Source organism: Periophthalmus magnuspinnatus, chromosome 10, assembly GCF_009829125.3.
Source record: "Periophthalmus magnuspinnatus isolate fPerMag1 chromosome 10, fPerMag1.2.pri, whole genome shotgun sequence".
Taxonomy (NCBI): Eukaryota; Metazoa; Chordata; class Actinopteri; order Gobiiformes; family Gobiidae; genus Periophthalmus; species Periophthalmus magnuspinnatus.
In genome coordinates this window covers 33,428,895-33,447,133 of record NC_047135.1, presented here as the reverse complement: position 1 = coordinate 33,447,133, position 18,239 = coordinate 33,428,895, and the positions used below count along the sequence as shown (strand labels likewise).

The 18,239-nt window shown below is 40.0% G+C and overlaps 3 protein-coding genes across 4 annotated transcripts; 2 read left to right on the top strand and 1 right to left on the bottom strand.

Moving 5' to 3' along the window:
• Positions 1-3: 3 nt before the first annotated feature.
• LOC117377557 (signal-transducing adaptor protein 1-like) lies at positions 4-4,918 on the bottom strand. The gene is made up of 10 exons (XM_033974001.2): positions 4,784-4,918; positions 4,626-4,697; positions 4,233-4,349; positions 4,098-4,154; positions 2,545-2,747; positions 2,002-2,133; positions 1,855-1,927; positions 1,233-1,335; positions 676-846; positions 4-603 (listed from the first exon to the last, which is right to left on the bottom strand). Exons 1-10 carry the CDS (start codon positions 4,883-4,885, stop codon positions 506-508), a joined length of 1,128 nt encoding a protein of 375 aa, XP_033829892.1. The 5' UTR covers positions 4,886-4,918; the 3' UTR covers positions 4-505.
• Positions 4,919-5,982: 1,064 nt separating this feature from the next.
• On the top strand, positions 5,983-9,717 carry LOC117377379 (zinc finger CCHC domain-containing protein 7-like). The gene is made up of 8 exons (XM_033973761.2): positions 5,983-6,866; positions 7,005-7,057; positions 7,134-7,244; positions 7,710-7,880; positions 7,957-7,992; positions 8,079-8,186; positions 8,295-8,409; positions 9,082-9,717. Exons 1-8 carry the CDS (start codon positions 6,533-6,535, stop codon positions 9,570-9,572), a joined length of 1,419 nt encoding a protein of 472 aa, XP_033829652.1. The 5' UTR covers positions 5,983-6,532; the 3' UTR covers positions 9,573-9,717.
• Positions 9,718-10,078: 361 nt separating this feature from the next.
• Positions 10,079-17,223, top strand: LOC117377648 (E3 ubiquitin-protein ligase RNF38-like). Of its 2 annotated transcripts, XM_033974113.2 has the most exons (13): positions 10,079-10,229; positions 10,977-11,362; positions 13,108-13,160; positions 13,272-13,453; positions 13,842-14,205; positions 14,732-14,872; positions 14,938-15,126; positions 15,221-15,382; positions 15,464-15,567; positions 15,641-15,722; positions 15,791-15,912; positions 15,991-16,090; positions 16,376-17,223. In XM_033974113.2, exons 2-13 carry the CDS (start codon positions 11,089-11,091, stop codon positions 16,436-16,438), a joined length of 1,836 nt encoding a protein of 611 aa, XP_033830004.1. In that variant the 5' UTR covers positions 10,079-10,229; positions 10,977-11,088; the 3' UTR covers positions 16,439-17,223. The 2 variants fall into 2 exon arrangements, with proteins under 2 accessions (XP_033830004.1, XP_055080533.1); XM_055224558.1 differs by having other exon boundaries at positions 10,118-11,362.
• The last annotated feature ends 1,016 nt before the right edge of the window (positions 17,224-18,239 follow it).

The following is an 18,239-nucleotide window of genomic DNA, read 5'->3' as shown; positions in this document are numbered from 1 at the left end:
ACAAAGCTCCAGGCTTCAATTTTAATACACAGTACAATACAACTTTCATACAAAACAGACTTAAGTAATTGCATTTGTTACCCAATATCAAATACTCCTAAGTGGTGGTTTGGATGTTATGTTATTTGTTCTTTCTTGAGTACTATTATTCTGAATTTATACCGTTACCTGCTGTGATCAGCTGCAATTTACAACTTAACCACTAGGTGTAGGTGTACAAAAACTGAAGGTAATTTTTAAAGTGGAGTTTATTGAATCCCTTAGCATAGTTTAAAACAACCCTCAGACTGACCCCTTAGACTATTACTACATGAGACTCATGTAGACTACTACTACAAAGAGAAATACACACACACAAAAGCAACAGATGAAAAAAGGCAAACAAAAAACATTCACGACATTCACAGACAGAAGAAAAGCACGACAGAAGGCAGCCTGTTGTGCTCCCACTTGGTTGACACCTCATTATTTAACTATAGTGATTTTTTTTAAACAACAGAATTCCTCAAGTGCTTGTTTCGTAAGCTCCATTGTCATTACTGCTGTACAACGCATCCCTCCTCTTCTGCAGAGCGTCACGGAGCTCCCCATTAAATGAATGTTCTAGACCAGGAAGAAATATGTAAGTACAAACCTTTAGACCACACATATGCACTCATTATTAGTACTTCATACCACTTTTGACTTCATCTTCTGGAACTAAGTATACGTTGTAATCTGATTTGTCTGACCTTTGGTCAGGCTCATCCCTCTTATGGATTATGGGCTTCACCATAGCTTTTGGTAAGGGTTTCATTTCATTTGATGTTGATGAAGTTGCAGCAGACAGGGGAACCATAGGCTTCTCTAGTTGAAAACCGATTAATTGGTTTTATTACAATACATGTTAACAGTTGAACTATAAAGAGGAAAGAGAAGGTAGCTGAGGTAAGAAAGGTATAGGTTCTGTTTAGATCAGTACTGATCAGAAAGGCGGATCCTTTTGATTGAAATGTTTAGGCCATGTTCATGAAAAGTTTTGGCTGTTTTCCATTTTTTTCTGTTTGATTATTTTTATCATTTGACTCACTGAAGTTCTCCAAATGAGATCTAACTGAATATTGTCCATAAATGTAGTACAACAACAACAACTTTAGCTTCATCTCGGTAAAAATTATTATTATTTTTTTTCTGTGTACACGAAATAAACAGAGGGAAGACGGAAATGGAGGCGAATTATTAACTAAAATTACCAAGAGTGGTATCGTAGGGTTCAGAGGGACTATATGGTAGAAGACGGTACTCCGTTTTCTGAAGAACATAATCTATCACTGCATTTAGCGATGGCACTTTGACCTGAGAAGAAAAAACACATTAGCTGTGGTGGAACGTAACAAAGTGAAAGTAGTAAAGTACTGTACTTAAGAAGAATTTTTATTTATCTGTACTTAAGTACATTTTACAGTGAATACTTTGTACTTTTACCTCACTACATTTGAGAGCAGTATCTTTTCTTTTCAGTCCAGTTCAAAAATGTAGTGGAGTAGAAAGTACAAAGTACTTTTCATATGATTTGAAGGGTTATTTTTACCATGTTTGTGGAAACATCCTGACTAAAAAAATCATTGTGTAAATTGATTTGTATTGTTACTGTTACTCACTACATTTACACTTTTACACAAATTAACAATAATTCTGTGAAATACTTTTACTTGAGTAGATTTTTTCATGTGATACTTTTACTTGAGTAACTTTTTAACCCTGTATCTGTACTTTTAAGTGACAAAATTGAGTACTTCATCCACACCTGCAAATTAGTATAATTGTTTTAGAAGATTCCTAAGTGCCAATGTTTTTAAAAATGTGTAAACATACCGGTGAGTCAAGTTCAATAATGAATCCAGAACTTGGAATTGAAGTAACTCTGTAGTTCTTCATGACCGGCCCACTGCAAAGTTATGGAGGGTCAACTGACAGAGCAATGTAAAATAAGAGAGGAGGAGTGTAAGGGTAATATCTAACCTGTTTGTGAGTATTCTCATGGTTAAGCCGTAACTGTTGGTCTTGCTGGAGGGTCGGAGGATAATGTTCCCATATTCAGGATTTCTCTCCAGCATCTGCTCTGCCTCCTGCCGCGATACACTGAAGAAGCACCTGTCAGGAGAAACCAGGAACATTTAACAAATAAAATGGGAAAAACAGAATGACATCTTATAATGCAAAGGTTGGCAGTCCAATCCTTGTTCCAATCCAACTGCTATCTTGTTTATCAGAATTTGGACTGTGCATATTAAACAATGTGCCTGCAAAAATTTACACAAAAGCTAAATTTCATCTGTTTTCCTGTGGTAAAAACATTAGACATTCAGTCCATTTACTGTTATAGTGGTTTGTGGCATTGCCTCTGTGTTAATGTGTAACTCATTAACTCTCACTGGTGATGTATTTGAGCAACAACACGGTGGCTGATAATTTGAGCTTTATTTGGACAAATCTGTTTAAGTTGTGCTTCTAGTATATATTTATTTTAAAAGTTTTGTGTTTCAAGCTTGAAGTGTATCTTACGAAGGCATGCCCAGGCTGCTGACATCTGTCTGGGGCGGGGGACTGTCCTGGCTGCGCGGTGATGAATTGGACAGGAAGGCAGGTCGCGGAGGCAAAGGAGGATTTGGTCCCAGGGCAGCTGTTCTCTTCTTCTCCTGATACAGAGCATCCTCCAACTGCAGCTTCTGACCAGGCATCAACTGCAGTGAGCTGGGGATCTCCTTCTGCAAAAACAAAAACAAAAAAACATTTCCTGTACATGATGGAGGTACACACAAACTGATGAGTGATCCAATGAAATACAGAGCTACTAATGTTTTATTTAAAGAAGGAAAACACAATGTCATTTTAAATTTAAAGTATAAATAGTAAATATTGTTCCAAACTTTTATTACTAGCTTTACTCACATTGTCTGAAAGAAAAACATGTGTGTGAATGGGCCTCGCACTGATATTGGTCTGCCCCAGGGCAACAGTGGATACATGGCAGGTTTGCCACCCTGGTGACAGAGGGGTTAATGTATTTTACACCTAAAAAGACACTCTCCTCCTCCGCTCAGCTCTTCTTCGTGTACTACGAAAGACAGAACCTTTTGTGCCCAGAGTCCTACACTCGGGAACTCTCTCCTTCCATACAAATAAACTGCTACCATTTCAAGTAGTACTGTAGTACAGTAGTACAGTACAGTAAAAGTACTCTTTATAACACTGACCTATAATGTTCAACCAAGCTGTTCCACATAAAAACATGCTACAGCACAGTGACAGATATACCTCCACTTTAATGTAGTCTCACACTATAACATTTATTAACCAGGGCGATTGTGTGCTCCTCTTAGTTAAAGTGTTACTGGGAAATTGTATTGTGGCACCATAAAATTGAGAGTTGTTGTAACTAGACTAACTACGCCATAGTATTTGCTACATCACCAATGTAAAATGTGATATCTTATTGTAAGTCTGTAAATTACAATAACCATTGATAAGATTTAGGTCTAAATACAAACATTTGAACACACAGGAGTTACATGACATGTCTTTTACATGATCAAAGTACTTTAATAGGGACATTATGTAAAAATGCCTTTATGACCTTTAACCATGTTATATCTATGCTCGCTCATCATTAGTTCACACAGAGTTGTATTTTGATGAATATTAATTTTTAAGTAATCTTACATTGTCCTTTATTTAACAGTATTATATGTATCGTGTGCTCTTACTGTTTTAAAAAAGGTGCTGTAATCAAAACTGAACCCTTGATTTGAACATATTTAAGATAGGTCAAGTTTATGAAATGTAAAATGTAAATCTTACATACAGTTTCTTTAAGGCTTGAGGGCTCAGACACTTTTTGTTTTGCCTTCTATCTCTGCCCACTGCTCTACACTTACTTGCAATTATTCAAAGAAGTAACATTTAAACAATAAAAACAGGTAGATAAAAATGTGCTGCTTGCTTGCTATGGTGGGCCCACCACCAAAAAAGTTAGTTTGCCTTTAGTACTAAATATCTGAGAAAAAACAAAACAAAACATCAAGTCTTTTTTGCTACGTAGCATACTTTAGTCTCACCTTTGCTATTGTGAGGATGTATCCTCTCCACTCTTCTCCTGTGTCTGCGTTGTCTATCTAAGGGTTTCATAAACATTAATCAAGTCAATGAATGAATTTGTATCTTGACATATTGGGTAAAATGTTTTTGTTTACCTTTAGTTTTACTTCCTTTTTGCCCATGGTGAGGGTGAAGATTGCTGGTGCCATTTTTTTAAAAGGAGAATCTAAATCCATAGACTTCAGCTGGTCAAGATCCAACCTTTCTGTGTACTACAAATATCGCAAAAACACTACATTAATTGTGTTTTAACATAGAAACAAACTGATTTTTCAACCTGTATGTAGTGAGAAAAAAGTTCTGACTAGACCCTTTTCCAATTGTGCTTTTTTATTCTGAAGGGTCATTTCACTGCTTATTACAAAATTGCATGTGTGTTTTATTCATAATCTTTCTAAAAAAACAATACTTTTCTATCATTCTTAACATACAACAAAACCAGTAACAGCAAAAGAAAAATAGGTTAAAAAATAAATATATTTTTTTACCGTATCCTGTTTAATATCTGCATAAAAGAACAACGCAGATCCACGCAGTTCTCCATAGAACTTCTTAAAATCCTGATGAATATAACCTTATCAGTCATTTCTGCTGATCACTTAACATCACATTCTTTTCCCCGTTTGCCATGTATAAAAAGATTTACCTTTTCTCCTTTTTGCTTCTTGAACAAGTGTCCGGAGTAATAGAGAGGCAGAGCTGTGATCGTAGCTCGTCTTTGATGGACCACTCTCGGAGGGACTGCCATAGTTCTGCAGCTTGTCCTGTGCTGTCCCTGAATGATGTGAACCCTGTCGTGAGACCTTGACTAACTTGATTTAATTATTGGCTCATAAACCTTTGGCAGTAAGCAATTGACCATATCTCTGTTTTGTTTGAACATTGGAATGGGGAAGCACATCTATGATTTAAAAGGAAGCTGGGCAAATTATCATCAAAACAACTTCTTTGGACTTTGAACCTGCAGCACTGTAAGATGTGAACTTTTAAAAGAGAAAGTGTCTCATAAGTTAGTAATAACCTAATAATGGGTTGGATTTATAATGTAAGTTTAAGTGTTAGAGACTGTACAGCTGCTCTAGGACTGACTGAATGAGAAGCAAGAGGACTGGTTGGAGCTGTGATCTAGGCTCCAACCTTGTGATTATGATCACTAACAACTGAATTACCCTTGCTGTTTATTCAATTCAATTCATTTTATTTTTGTAATGCAACAACAGTTGTGTCGAAGGGCGTTCATGTTTTGGTTGATGGGGGAAACCGGAGAACCCGGAGGAAACCCATCCAGACACGGGGAGAAACATGCAAAACTCCACACAGAAAGAGCGTAAGAGACCTCTAAAACTTTCTCTGATTGGACACATGTTGGACCCTTCATACTCACTGTAGTTGGTGCCATTTGTATTTGTTAAGCATGTACCATAATCTAATAACTAAAATTATATCTAGAAATGTACAGAACCACTTAGGTGCATCAGCTGAGCCATTTGTATTTTTGAAACAGTAAACCTTCTGAACCTGGACTAACACAACTCCCAGAACACAACAAAGAGCTATATCAAAAGTGATGGACCGCTTACAAACGCTGGTCCACTATGGTGAAATTTAATCATTTCAGCAACTCAAAAATGTTGCTCAGTGATTTGTAGGTGCTTCTGTGTAAGTGCATGCTCCTGTGAGACAAGCACTGGTGGTCTGGGGAAGGCTATCATATACAATCTATGAACTCCAACCATAATGTGTGTACAAAAACAAGAACATTACTGAACTCCTGACAGTCTGAGGTCCAACCTGGCAACACCTGTTTCAGACGTTTTATCTCTGTCCAGATCCTCCATGCTCAGCAGACAGTGCAGGGACACACAGAGCGCCATCTTGAGGGAGTAAAGAGCTGTCTGTGCCACTGCTGCAGCAGCACCACTACTGCAAAGAAAAAGAAAGGATAAATAATGGTCAGCAGTCTAACTACACCAGTCCAGTTTGAAGTTACCTGTATTTTTGGTATTTTGAAGCGCGCGCGTTAGAAAATAAAAGAGCCACAGCGCCCTCTGGTGTTCGGTTGTTCTCACAGCAAACAGCGGCAGTTATAAAGTTTTCTCTCGGCTTTGTCCCCAGAAACGACAAAATTTCTTATTTATCTGTCTGGAGCCATTTCCACTGACGCAGACACTATTGCTATAACGTCTACATGAACTGGGTTAGTACTTATATCAGCCGATTCAACAGATTTGCCACTTTGTTGTATGCTAACATGTCGCTATCATTAGCTTCCGGGTGTCCCACGTGCGCCCTGTGTCCTGAGCCTGGTCCTGAACTATTGATACCGTTAAAATACCTCTAGGACATATCAGTGCTGTCTTGTTCGTTACATTTTCGCTGATGAATTACAAATAATATGAATAAAGATTACTTTATTGAAGATTTGAGTTCCTCGGAGGATGATAACCTGACGTGTTCGACATGGAAACAGTCTAGCAGGAGCAAAAGAGACAACTCCCCTCCCGTAATATTGGCTTTCTCCATCACCTCTGAGCGAGACACACAGGGAGACCAAAGCTGTGTGGACACTGATGATGGAGAGCAAGAAGAGGAGGAGGAGGTGAGCACTGATTATGATGAGACTGTGGAGGAGTGGATGCTGCTGGACAAAGATCCACAGGAAGGAGACTCCACCATCCAACTGAACCTGAGCTTCTCCATCAGCTCTGACGAGGACTCAGACCATGAAGGTGCTCCTCCCTCCCATGATTTAACTTCTACCAGCTAATCTAAAGCCATAATGCACTGATATATGCACTGATTTGCTTAAACACCCACTGAAGCAATTCACTAACCCTTAATTTACTCTCCTTTCTTGTGATTAATAGATAAAACTGTCACATTATTTCAAGATCAGTGGGCTGTTTCAAAAAGAGACAAGGTTGGTTTGTTTGTTTTAATAATGCACAGCCATATTTTATTGTGTCAATCTGCATTATCAACGTATTTCTCCATAGGAATCTGGGAAACAGTCTTCAGTTTGCCGCTACTTTACACTTGACCAGTCACTCTTTTGCCCTGTGTGTAAGAAGACAGGTCATCTTGCCAAAAGCTGCCAATTGCAAAAGGTAATACTGTTAGTAATGTAGCGTTCTTTTGTAAGGAAATGTCCTGAATTTCTTGTGGTTGTTTATTTTCTGCACACAAGGGCTAGTGTAGGCCATAACTCACACCAAAACAAGAGCAATACAACAGCAGTCTCAACTCACTGGAGCAAGTCTCCTAAACAGAAGAGTTAATAATGAATAGAACCTTCACATCAACTTGTCAGCATAGTAACCAAGTGTCACATACAAAAGCAGTTACATTATCAACAACACATAAACGGTTACGAGAACAACAAAAGGTGTCAACTCTGAACTAAATACAAAATATCAGATCATTACACTAATAATATAGTTTATCATTGCAATTGCTCATCAATTTTTTTTTTTTTCATTGTCCTCCTGTCTAATTGTGTGTGATGTTAAATACACAAATGAAAATATATGCTTGAAGTGTGGCTATGTTGTAATGTTTATGCTTTTTTACAGAAATGCCCTGTCTGTGTGCTCTGTGGGATTCAGGGGCACCTTCAAAAGGAGTGTCCAAGTCGACCTTGTTCCAAATGTGGCTTACTGTCGCATGCATCCAGGGCCTGTGACCGGCTCCCTGTGTGGAACCAACACTGCCAGCGCTGTGGCCTCATGGGACACCTCTCTGATGTAAGTTTACATTGGGCCACTAAATGCATTTTGGGAAAGCATATTTCATCAGTTCATTACTCATCTTTTCCTTTAGATCTGCCCAGACACATGGAGGCAATACCATTACACAGTAAGAGAGCATTTTTATGTATTTTAATGTTGTTTAGATTGTGTGTAGCATTTGGCTTATTATAGATTTTTTTTTTTTTTTGGCAGATTACAATGACGGACAGTCCCATCAAGATACAGACATGCCACGTTGTTAAACAGAAGAAACGATCTGCAAACTGTTACAACTGCTCCAGGAGAGGTCACTACGGTCATGTAAGTGAACCTTCAACCCAAACCAATCCATATGCTCTCTTAACTGTTGGTTTGAGTCGGTTATCATTATTATTGTTATATATTTTGCCATTTTTGTTTGTGTTTAAGGAGTGTAGCCGTAAAAGGATGATTAGTGGAACTTTTTTCACCCTTCCCTATGTTTGCCACTATGACGCTCCTGAAAAAACCCTTCAAAGCAGGACTCGAAACAACAGAAACATAGGTAAACATAATCAATATGTTGCACAAGCCTCATTTGGTTTTCTCATTGGATAATTGGCTTGACAACCAAAGCAAAAAACGCAAACATCAGCAACTTGGGCAGTATGTTGTAAATAAATTAACATTATTGTGTTTACCTGGGGCGACAGTAGAGTGTTTGTTCCACTGATCCCCTGGATGGTGGTGTGATTCCATCTCCCACAGATGAATGCTGTGGTCTACGTACACTGGTGTGTGAAAGTGTGTGTGAATGGGTGAGTGGTTTCTTGATTTGAAATGCTTGGAGTGCCTTGAAGGGGTAAAGCGCTATATAAATTTATCTTGGGACATAGATGGGTCGTGTTCATACACGTTCCACATGCCCTCCCTTTTCACTTTTTGGCAGTAACTGTAAGCAGATTAAACCACAAGTTTAGTATAATGTGGTTCTACTGACAAAAATGACCATGAAAAAGATTTGTGCTATTCAGAGTTAGCCACTTTTTTAGAAAATTCCCATTTCTGTGTAAATATGGAAAGTACAAATACCTGCTATAAAATATTCTCAATATTGCAAATTTAGTCAAATACTCAAATAAATACATCATTAAAATTTTAATAAAACTTTTTTTTCATCATAACATGTAATAAGGAATGATAAAAAAGATAATAATGTTGTCCATTATCATTTCAGAAATTACAAATGAAACTCCTCTGGCTGAGCAGCAACAATTATTTGGAACAGATTTGCCCAAAACTTTCAAAGACCAAGCTCTACTTTTCCAAAGAACAACCAGTATGAAGCAGAAGGCTCAGTCAGGTGGCAGGAAGACTTGGCCTGAGCGCCGCAGAGAGAGACAGGAGGTGAAGAGGCTGAGGAGAGAAGCCCAGGCCAAAAGAGAAGGATTGATGGGGCATTTCCAGCGTAAACCCGATGATATTGATGATGATGATGACGTTTTATATTTGAAATCTTTTGGGGCCAGCAATCCCTGGCAATACACAAGCCCATCGAAGAAGGCAAAGAAAACACTTCACCAAAGAAACAAAAATAGCAGAAAGACACAAAGAGAACATTTGAAAAAAAGAGACCGGAAAATTAATGACTTTCAGTATCCTTTTAAAGAGATGGACAGCGAAAATCTTCCTTCTCCCAAACAAAGGGTGCGCCATAGAAGGAGATAGAACCTCAACAATTAGGACTTAATGTTAGAAAATGAGCATTATGAAACACAATTGCCTTTTTGTAATTTTATGTATTCATGCATCGTGTGTAAATGAACATTTTTAATTAACAGTGCAATTATAATATATTGTGTAAGACATCACTACAATGTGCAGGAGTGTTTTAATGTGTGTGACTTGTATTTGAGAGCACATGGTTATTGGTGGATAAACCCTCATCCAAATGTGCAGGGGACACATCTCCGCTTCTGCATAAAGAGCGCTATTTCTTTATAGTATTTATGGAATGACGCTCCTGAATTATTAATGAGGCGAGCAGCTGCCTGCAGCTTTTCAGACCAAAGTAATTGAACGTGAATGTGTCCCAGGTAAAGAATTGACTAAACGCAACACTTACTATAGGTTTGTTGTTGTTTTCTTAATTGATAGGCATTTTAAAAATCTTTAATAGATGTTTTATGCTTCGTGCGTGATGGCTAAATGCGAAATTGTACAGTCAAATTAGTCTGTGCTCGATTACAAATGCCTAGCACAGCCGTAGAACTCCCATTGATTGATCTTCACTACACTCCCCGCTGACCAGAGAAAACAGACGACAGCGAGAGCGAGAGGGGATTTAAATCGGACACATTGCGTTCACGTTAAATGACGGAAAAGGTAGCTTTTGCATTGCTTTTGTAGTGTGTAATAATCCATCGATGAAACGGTCTTCATACTAGTGAGACTCGCCTGCGTAGCTAGCTTGTAATGTCGGCACTGTTGGACTTGTTTTCCTGCGATATCCCGCTTCCTGTTAGCTCTGGGCTCGGAGCAAAATACAAAATATGCTAATCAAGGAGCAAGAATCCAACGCACAGAGGTGTAACTTCAGAAAGGAGCCTATAAGTGTATTGTTTTTTCATAGTAAAACATAATGTTAGTAACTCTGCTAAAAGAGCTTTTGAGCAGCTGTTGTTCAGTGCGCTATCACCGAGAGCTAGCCATTTTGCTTGTTGAATTCAAGCATTAAAACTTAGCAAAGAATAGCTTTGAATAGCTTGAAAACAATGCATTGGAAGTTTGTGACTGTAATGTGTGTGTTTTGCATTGGTTTGTATAAAAAAAATAGTGTTTAACGGCGTTGGATCAAAATAGTTCTAAGTTTTGATCAATCAACAGAATTAATGTTAACTGATCAGATCACAAAAACAAATATTTGTGCGTGTAAATACATAAAAAATCCATAACATCACATCATACTGTTTGAGTGTGTGCACGTGCAAAACGAAGGTGCAAAAATAGATTAAATGTAAATTGTGTAGCAGCAAAAGGAGCCTCTGAAGTGGACGGACTGGTGCAGAAGGTGTATGTGCTGCGTTTAACAAACCAACGTATTTGCTAAATGAACCCGCCCTCTGTAACTAGCCATCCGAGGTAACTAGGAGGATAGGGAGCCGAGGAGGAGAGCTGATCCTGCCCGTATTAGAAGGCTCATCTTCCCAGATCACCTCCCTGCGCCTCCGCCCTGTTCCCGACCATGGACCCCCCTAGGACTCGGTCTCGTTCCCGCTCAGGCTTCTATCACTTCGGCCTGAATGGAGGAGTGAACAGCGGTGGGAACTCTGCAGGGAACGGGCTCATGAACGCCAGCGGAGGAGGACTGAACTACCCGCAGCAGACCAACCCTGGCTGGGCGTCTCATCACCATGGTGGTCGCAGTCACCCGGAAAGCCACACACAGGGGGGCTACCTGTCATCAGGAGCACCGCGCCACTCAGCTCATGGACCCCACAGACATCACCCCGGAGCAGGTGAGCGAGGGTCACTGAACAGGATCCTGCAGTCAGAGCAGATATGGGACAGAGTGGGGGGCAGAGGAGGGGCAGAAGAGGTACAAAGTGGGGGACAGAGAGGGGGGGCAGAGAGGGGGGACAGAGAGGGGGGGACCTAAGCAGATCTTAGCAGACTCTAGCAGACTCGAGCCGCTTACCTTCTGTTGAACACCTTCTCTTCTTTTCAGACCTTAAACAAGCAGGCTTGGTGCTGTCAACCGCTGGAGGCTGGACATGTAGGCCTACTTTCTTTTTAGCAAAGCCTCTTGGAAGGTTTTACATATTTGCATACTACAAAAGCAAAGCAAATGTATATAATGCATTGTATTAACTGTTCATATGGTTTCACATGCCCAGTATATAAATGCACACAAATCTAGTTTATGTAAAAAGCAACTGATATAAAGAATAGGCTGACACTGATACTGAAAAAAATCAAATTGAGGATCACAATTAAGCCAACCAATGAATAATAAGACAGGATGTTGTGTGCCCAGAACTTCTCATAATGTTTGCACTTTGGTTTATGCAATGCTGGCTGTTTGGGTTGTTTTTTATGATAGTATTTGTGTTATATGGAAAGAAATGTTTACTTCCATCTTTGGTATTGGGTAATATTTTACGTGAAATAATTAATAACAAAATATAACAATATTTGCATGAGAAATGGAAAACACAAGAATATTTTAACTGTAAAAGTTGGTTGGTTTTCACCTGTCACACAAATTTAATGGTAGTGATGAAAAAATGTGGCATTATTCTGTGGTTATGTCTGCCCACAGAATCACAATTCCTAGCCTCTGGGGTGAATGAGCAAAAGCATACATCCAAGAATGGGTTTGTTGGTGTCATATAGCTACAGCTTCATTTGTAGTAAATGAATCGTTTTCTGTATGTTGACTGCTGTTGGCTAGTCACTTCACTGTCTCCCCCTCTGTTCTGCAAAGCCAGTGGCAGGGCGTCTTTGAGCTGTCACTATCAGCAGCCTTCACATGGCTGTGGAGTGGCGGCGCAAAGACAAGAAAAAGGAGTGGGATAGCTTTCTGATCTCTCTCTCAGACGAGGCAAAATGGGCACACAACAGATCCACAACACAAAGATGCTTGCAAAAGTTGTGCCCTGTTTTGTTGATTAGAGTTTGGGGGACTGCTAAAAAGTTGATAGAGTTCAAGGGCATTTTTCATAGACTGCATTCTCAAATGCACATGTTGAATGCAGATTACACATGTGGCCTCTGTGAAACAGATGAGAGAACAGGCTTTGTCATGGTTTGATTTATTGCGCCATTGTCAAACTTTTGGTCTTTATCAAGTGCAGTGTTACGTGAAAAGCCAAAACAGAAAGTGGCCTAAACCTGGAATAAATTATGACTAGGTCTATAAAAACAGCATGCAACATAAAGGCTGTCAAAAATTGGACTTGACTTGAGCATTGAACTTAGGAAAGAAACAAAATTTGAGGTAAATGCACACTGTGGATTATATTTGATCATACAATTGGATTTGTCTCAATATAAAAGCGCTTGGACAAAGTTTGATAGTAAGTCTGGCGTCAGTTTAGAATTTTACTATCAAAAAATAAATCAGAGGCGGGCAGCTGCACAGGGGTGGTGTAGAGTTTCTGTTGGTTTAGTGAGCATCTGTCCATGTGTCTTGTGATGCTGTTGTGATGTTGTACTGAGCCCTATCTTATCTGATTATGCTTCTTTCCTCTGTGGCCTCCAGGAGGAGTGTTACATTTTCATCCAGATAATGTGTTTGGCGAGGATCGGGACAAAGTAAGTATGAAATATGAAGACTTTGGCCTTGCTTGGTTAAGTTCATTTTCAGTCAAAATGGTTCTAGTCTTTCTCTTGTTTTCTTTTTACAATAATCATTTGGATGAATAGATGGATGACAGCCCGAGCCCCAAGAGGCAGCGTCTGTCGCAGCAGTCCATGTTGGACCTCAGCTCTGGCCCGCCCTCCACACCCTCCTCCCCCATGCGCCCCTGGGAGCTGCCTCACAGTCGCAGACCTCATCCTCACTACATGCCCGAGCGCTGCCACACGCCAGTTCGCAACCGCCGCAGGTACATCTCACATTCACACAAACACACCATGGTGTCCTGCCACTGTCAATAATTTTCTACTGCAGAATATTCATAATGTTATATTATCATTAACAGAGATCATAACAAAAACCTATTCACTTCTTGAAAGTAGTTTAATCTGGCCATTGCTCTTGTGGCTTCTTGTAAAAAACATTTGTTGCCAAAAACATCAATAAGGGCATTCAGTTACTGTTTTCTATTCATTGTTAGAAAATGGTTATGAAGTCTAATAAAAAAAAATAAAAAAAAATCATACTAATTTTTTCATTGGATTACAATTTTTTGTAGAGTTTGTATTATCTTTTTTTTTTTTTTTCAAGCGTAAGCACTGTAACAGTTTTTCTTCCCAATATCTTTTTTTCGGTAGCCCTCCTATGAGGCGTCAGCGCGGTCGAAGGGATCGCCTGACTCGACACCACCATCACAGCCACAACAGTCACCATCATTACAACAACAATGGCCACCACCACCTGCATCCCCATCACGGCCCCTCCTCCGGGCATCAGGACGAGAACTACCGCCACCCAGCTCCTCCTCCAGGGTACCCTCCCTACAGCCAGCAGCCACCTCGAGGCCCCGGCCCAGATGAGCGCCCCGGGTACCACCCTCCCAACCCTTCCCCCAGACCACTGCACCAATCTCCCAACATCTCCCCCAGACTGCTGCACCCCCACCCACATCCACACCCATCCCAGCAGCAGAGCAGTGTTGTCCTGGACCTCCATGAACAGGTGAGTCTTACGGCTTAGTATCAGCTCTTTCATGGGATCCATAACTGAAAAAAACGGCAAAATGAAGTGTGAAATCTCTTCTGCCTCACTCCATAATTTCACTTCAAGCAGACATTAAACAGGCTTTAGTTTATGTCTTTTTACCAGCAGTGCAAAGAGATGGTGAGCAGACATAAATCTATGTTACGCAGAGATTGTCCACCTACTGCTTTAGTGCTGCTGGAGCACACTGTGTCCTTAAGTGGATTTGGATCATTTAGTGAAAGGAAGTAGTAGTAAACCTTAGCCTTGTTAGCAAAAATGTACATGCATGGAAAAAAAAAAAAAAAAAAGAGAGACAGACCAGAACAGTTATATGACAATGTCTGCGCCATGTCACAATCTGGGTTATATAGTCATCATTTAAAATTTGATAACACTGAAAATTATGCAATTTTTCAAAGTTATCTTGCCAATTTTGAACAGCTGCACTGTTTCTGGGCGTAATAGAAACTGCTTTCTGAATAATGTGCGGACTTTTACTCAGGGTTCAGTCCCAGGATCATATCCTGTGTCTCCTCCGGGCGCGCCACCAGGCCTTCCGCCTCGCTCAGCCCCACAGCAGATCCCAGCATGCTCTGTGGTCTTCAGTGGACAGCATTACCCAGTCTGCAGTGTCCCTCCTCCAGTGAGTGTGCAAGGAGGGGGGGTTATATAGCAATGCATTGATTTAACCAAATGTCTTTATTGTAGGTCCTTCAAACCTGTTCAGTGCAACATTTACCCATGCCCTACCCATTCCCCTCTCTGCTGTCCAGTGATCCAACCTTCCTCCTCCCTCCTCCTCACCTACCCCACCCTTCAGCTCATTTGTCCCACCATGCAACGCATCTGCCCCAGCCAGGACAATTTGGGCCATACCCGGCACAACAGGCTCGATCTGTAAGTGCTATTGATTGACTGATTGATTTTTTTTCTTTTTTAACTTAACATGATTTTTTTTTTTGGCTGACTGTTGAATATGTGCCACTTACAGCCATTACAGAGAATAGAGAATGATGTGGAGTTGCTTGGAGAACACTTGTCATTGGGGGCTGGTCTCCACTATCCCCCGGCCACTCACCCAGCCCTGACGCCACACTCCACCCAGTTACACTTCCTGTCCCATGACCCTCTTCCACAGGAGTTCTTTGGCGTGGTGAGATTTAATACATTTTCTTTTCTCTATGCAAGTTTGCATTGTGGAATGACTAAAGTGTGCTGTCTTTTTTCCATATAGTCATATCCCAATTTCATACAACGGCGAATCCCAGGTCGACGTTATCGTTCGCAACAGCCACTGCCACCTTCGCCTTACCACCCCAGCCTTCTGCCTTACTTTCTGTATGTTGTGTTTAGCCAAAATTCTGTATTTTATCGCTGGATGAACTCTAACCGTTTAATGCACCCTTTTTAGTTCAATGCTGCCAGTCCAGCCAACAGGCCCTGCAATTAGCCTGGAGCTGGATGTTGATGATGGAGAAGTTGAGAACTATGAGGTGTTTGCAGTTTTTTTTCTAACTAATAATACATTTAAAAGGAAATATTGACCACCTGTCTCCTTCAGGCCCTGTTGAACCTTGCAGAACGCCTGGGAGAAGCTAAACTCCGTGGCCTGACCAAGGGAGACATCGAACAGCTTCCTTCTTACCGGTTCAATCCCAATAACCATCAGTCTGAACAAACACTGTTAGTATTGTCCTGTGGTGCATTATCTGAGCCATGAACCAGGGCTTTTTGAAACACGTTCCTCTTTTGTTGTTGCAGGTGTGTGGTGTGCATGAGCGACTTCGAGTCTCGCCAGTTGCTGCGAGTTCTGCCCTGCAGCCATGAATTTCATGGAAAGTGTGTGGACAAGTGGCTAAGAGTAAGCATCCAAACAAACTGTCACTTTACAATTTTTGTGATTTGGAAGTGTTTTATCAAATCATATTCTGACAAGTAGTTCAATTATAGAAGTGCCAAGAAAGTCTCCAAGCTGACATTCAGAAGATTGAATGTTAGTGAATTAAAAACAAAATTAATACTAAGATTTTTAAGTTGGCCAATTTGGTTGTATTGTGTGAAGATTTTTTTATTTTTTTATTAAAAAGCTCTCTTATGGGTTTATGCATCTTGTATGTTGTATAAGGGATTTTTTTCGTGTCACCAGGCTAACAGGACGTGTCCCATTTGTCGTGCCGATGCCTCAGAAGTACAGCGGGACTCAGAGTGACCACCAGAGGGAGCCAGACACTTGTCTTTCTCCTTCAGCACTGCCCGTTACTGATCCTTTGTCATGAGTGCACATCCACATCTCTCACTTTCTGCACTCATGCCTTTTGTCCAGCACTTTTCTTATTCATTGTTACTTATATTTACTTATGTATTTGTCTCTAAAGGTCACATCTGATTTAATCAGAGTGGTCATATTTTGTGTGTACATTTTTTGTAAACTACCACCACACTCCTCACTGTTAGCAGTGCTGTGTGCGCATGTGCATGCACACTACTGTGGAGCTCTGGAAGGTCCTCGGACACAGGGCCGTGGTACTGATTGTAAGTGTGGCTGTGTGTACGTGTGAGGTCATAGGTGGTTTGGAGCATGCCTGAGTTTGTTGTATGTCAGAGTTCGTGCTCTGGCTTTACTTCCTGTTTGTATGCACTGTATGTGAGATATCGAGTGAAACTTTCCTTCATTTTGCCACTAAGGGTCCATGTTGCCATCATTATTATGATTAATTATAGTTATTAATATCATTAGCAACATTTAGTGATGAATGATGTTTTCCTATACCTGACAGTTACCTCATCATTCCTGTTACGGTCCCTGTTCATTTAACGTGCTTCACGCAACTAATAAGCACATTATATACTTTTCTTGTGGATTCTTAGCAAAATTAATTTTGTCTGTGTTTTTTGCAGTGGCACATGTGTTACATGTATACAATATCTATTAATATACTGTAAAAATCTATGATCTGTATACCAAATAAAACGCTTGTTAAGAACTTTTTAAAACGTGCCTCTTGAGTCCACTTTGAACCTCCTCCCAAACCCAATAGCAGATGTATTAAAATGAAATAAAGAATAAAAATAATGAAAGATGAAAAGATCTTTGATCTCACAATGTCAGCTCAGATTAGTCACAAAGTAAGAATGTATCGAAAAGTGATTTATACTGGCTGAAGTTTACCACTAGAGGGAGCAGTCAAGCCCAATGAGTTGTACTGGCTGAAGCTTACCACCAGAGGGAGCAGTCACCAGTAGCCACCCTGACAATACTGGACTTGTTCAGTGTTTATTTATGTATTTATGCATGTATGTATTTATACATTTTTGACAACTATATGAATGTTTTCCCTAAACAATACTATGTAACACTGCATTTTTTGCAGACTGGGCGCTTTAAGAACAACAGCTCACTAAAACTAATAATATCTTACAATGCCAATATGAAACCAGTGTAAGAAGCATCTGGCAATCATTAGCCAGTAGGTGGCCTAGTCCTAAAAATGTTTTTCTTTGACCAAATGAGATGTACATTTCTTTACATTTTATTTTTTAATCTGTGATTACATCTGTTTACAGCCTTAGTAAACTTTTTTTTTTATTCATTTGTGTATCTCTCCATCATAGTTGTGGCGGATGTCTCTTCTCCTTGTCCTCTTTATACCCTGCACTCCTTTAACTACTTCCATCTACATGAAGCAAAGGGAGACTTTCACTGCCAAAGTAATAATATCGGGCCGGTTTTGAGTGAAGCTTTTACGATCCAAACTTTACACACTGTATCTATGAGTGATACCAATTTATTTGTTACAATCTAATTGTTTATGGCATTAGATTGATCTACCTCCATGATGACAAGCTGGTGACACCATGAAAACATTGTTACAGGTCAAATCTGTGGAGGAGCGAACCCACTCAGAGTAAGAATGTATGTTTTTAATATATTTAAGCAATAGAAACACATGTATTTGAATAAATGCAAGATAGACATGCTTAATGCCAAGCTATGAAACATTTCAAGCAAA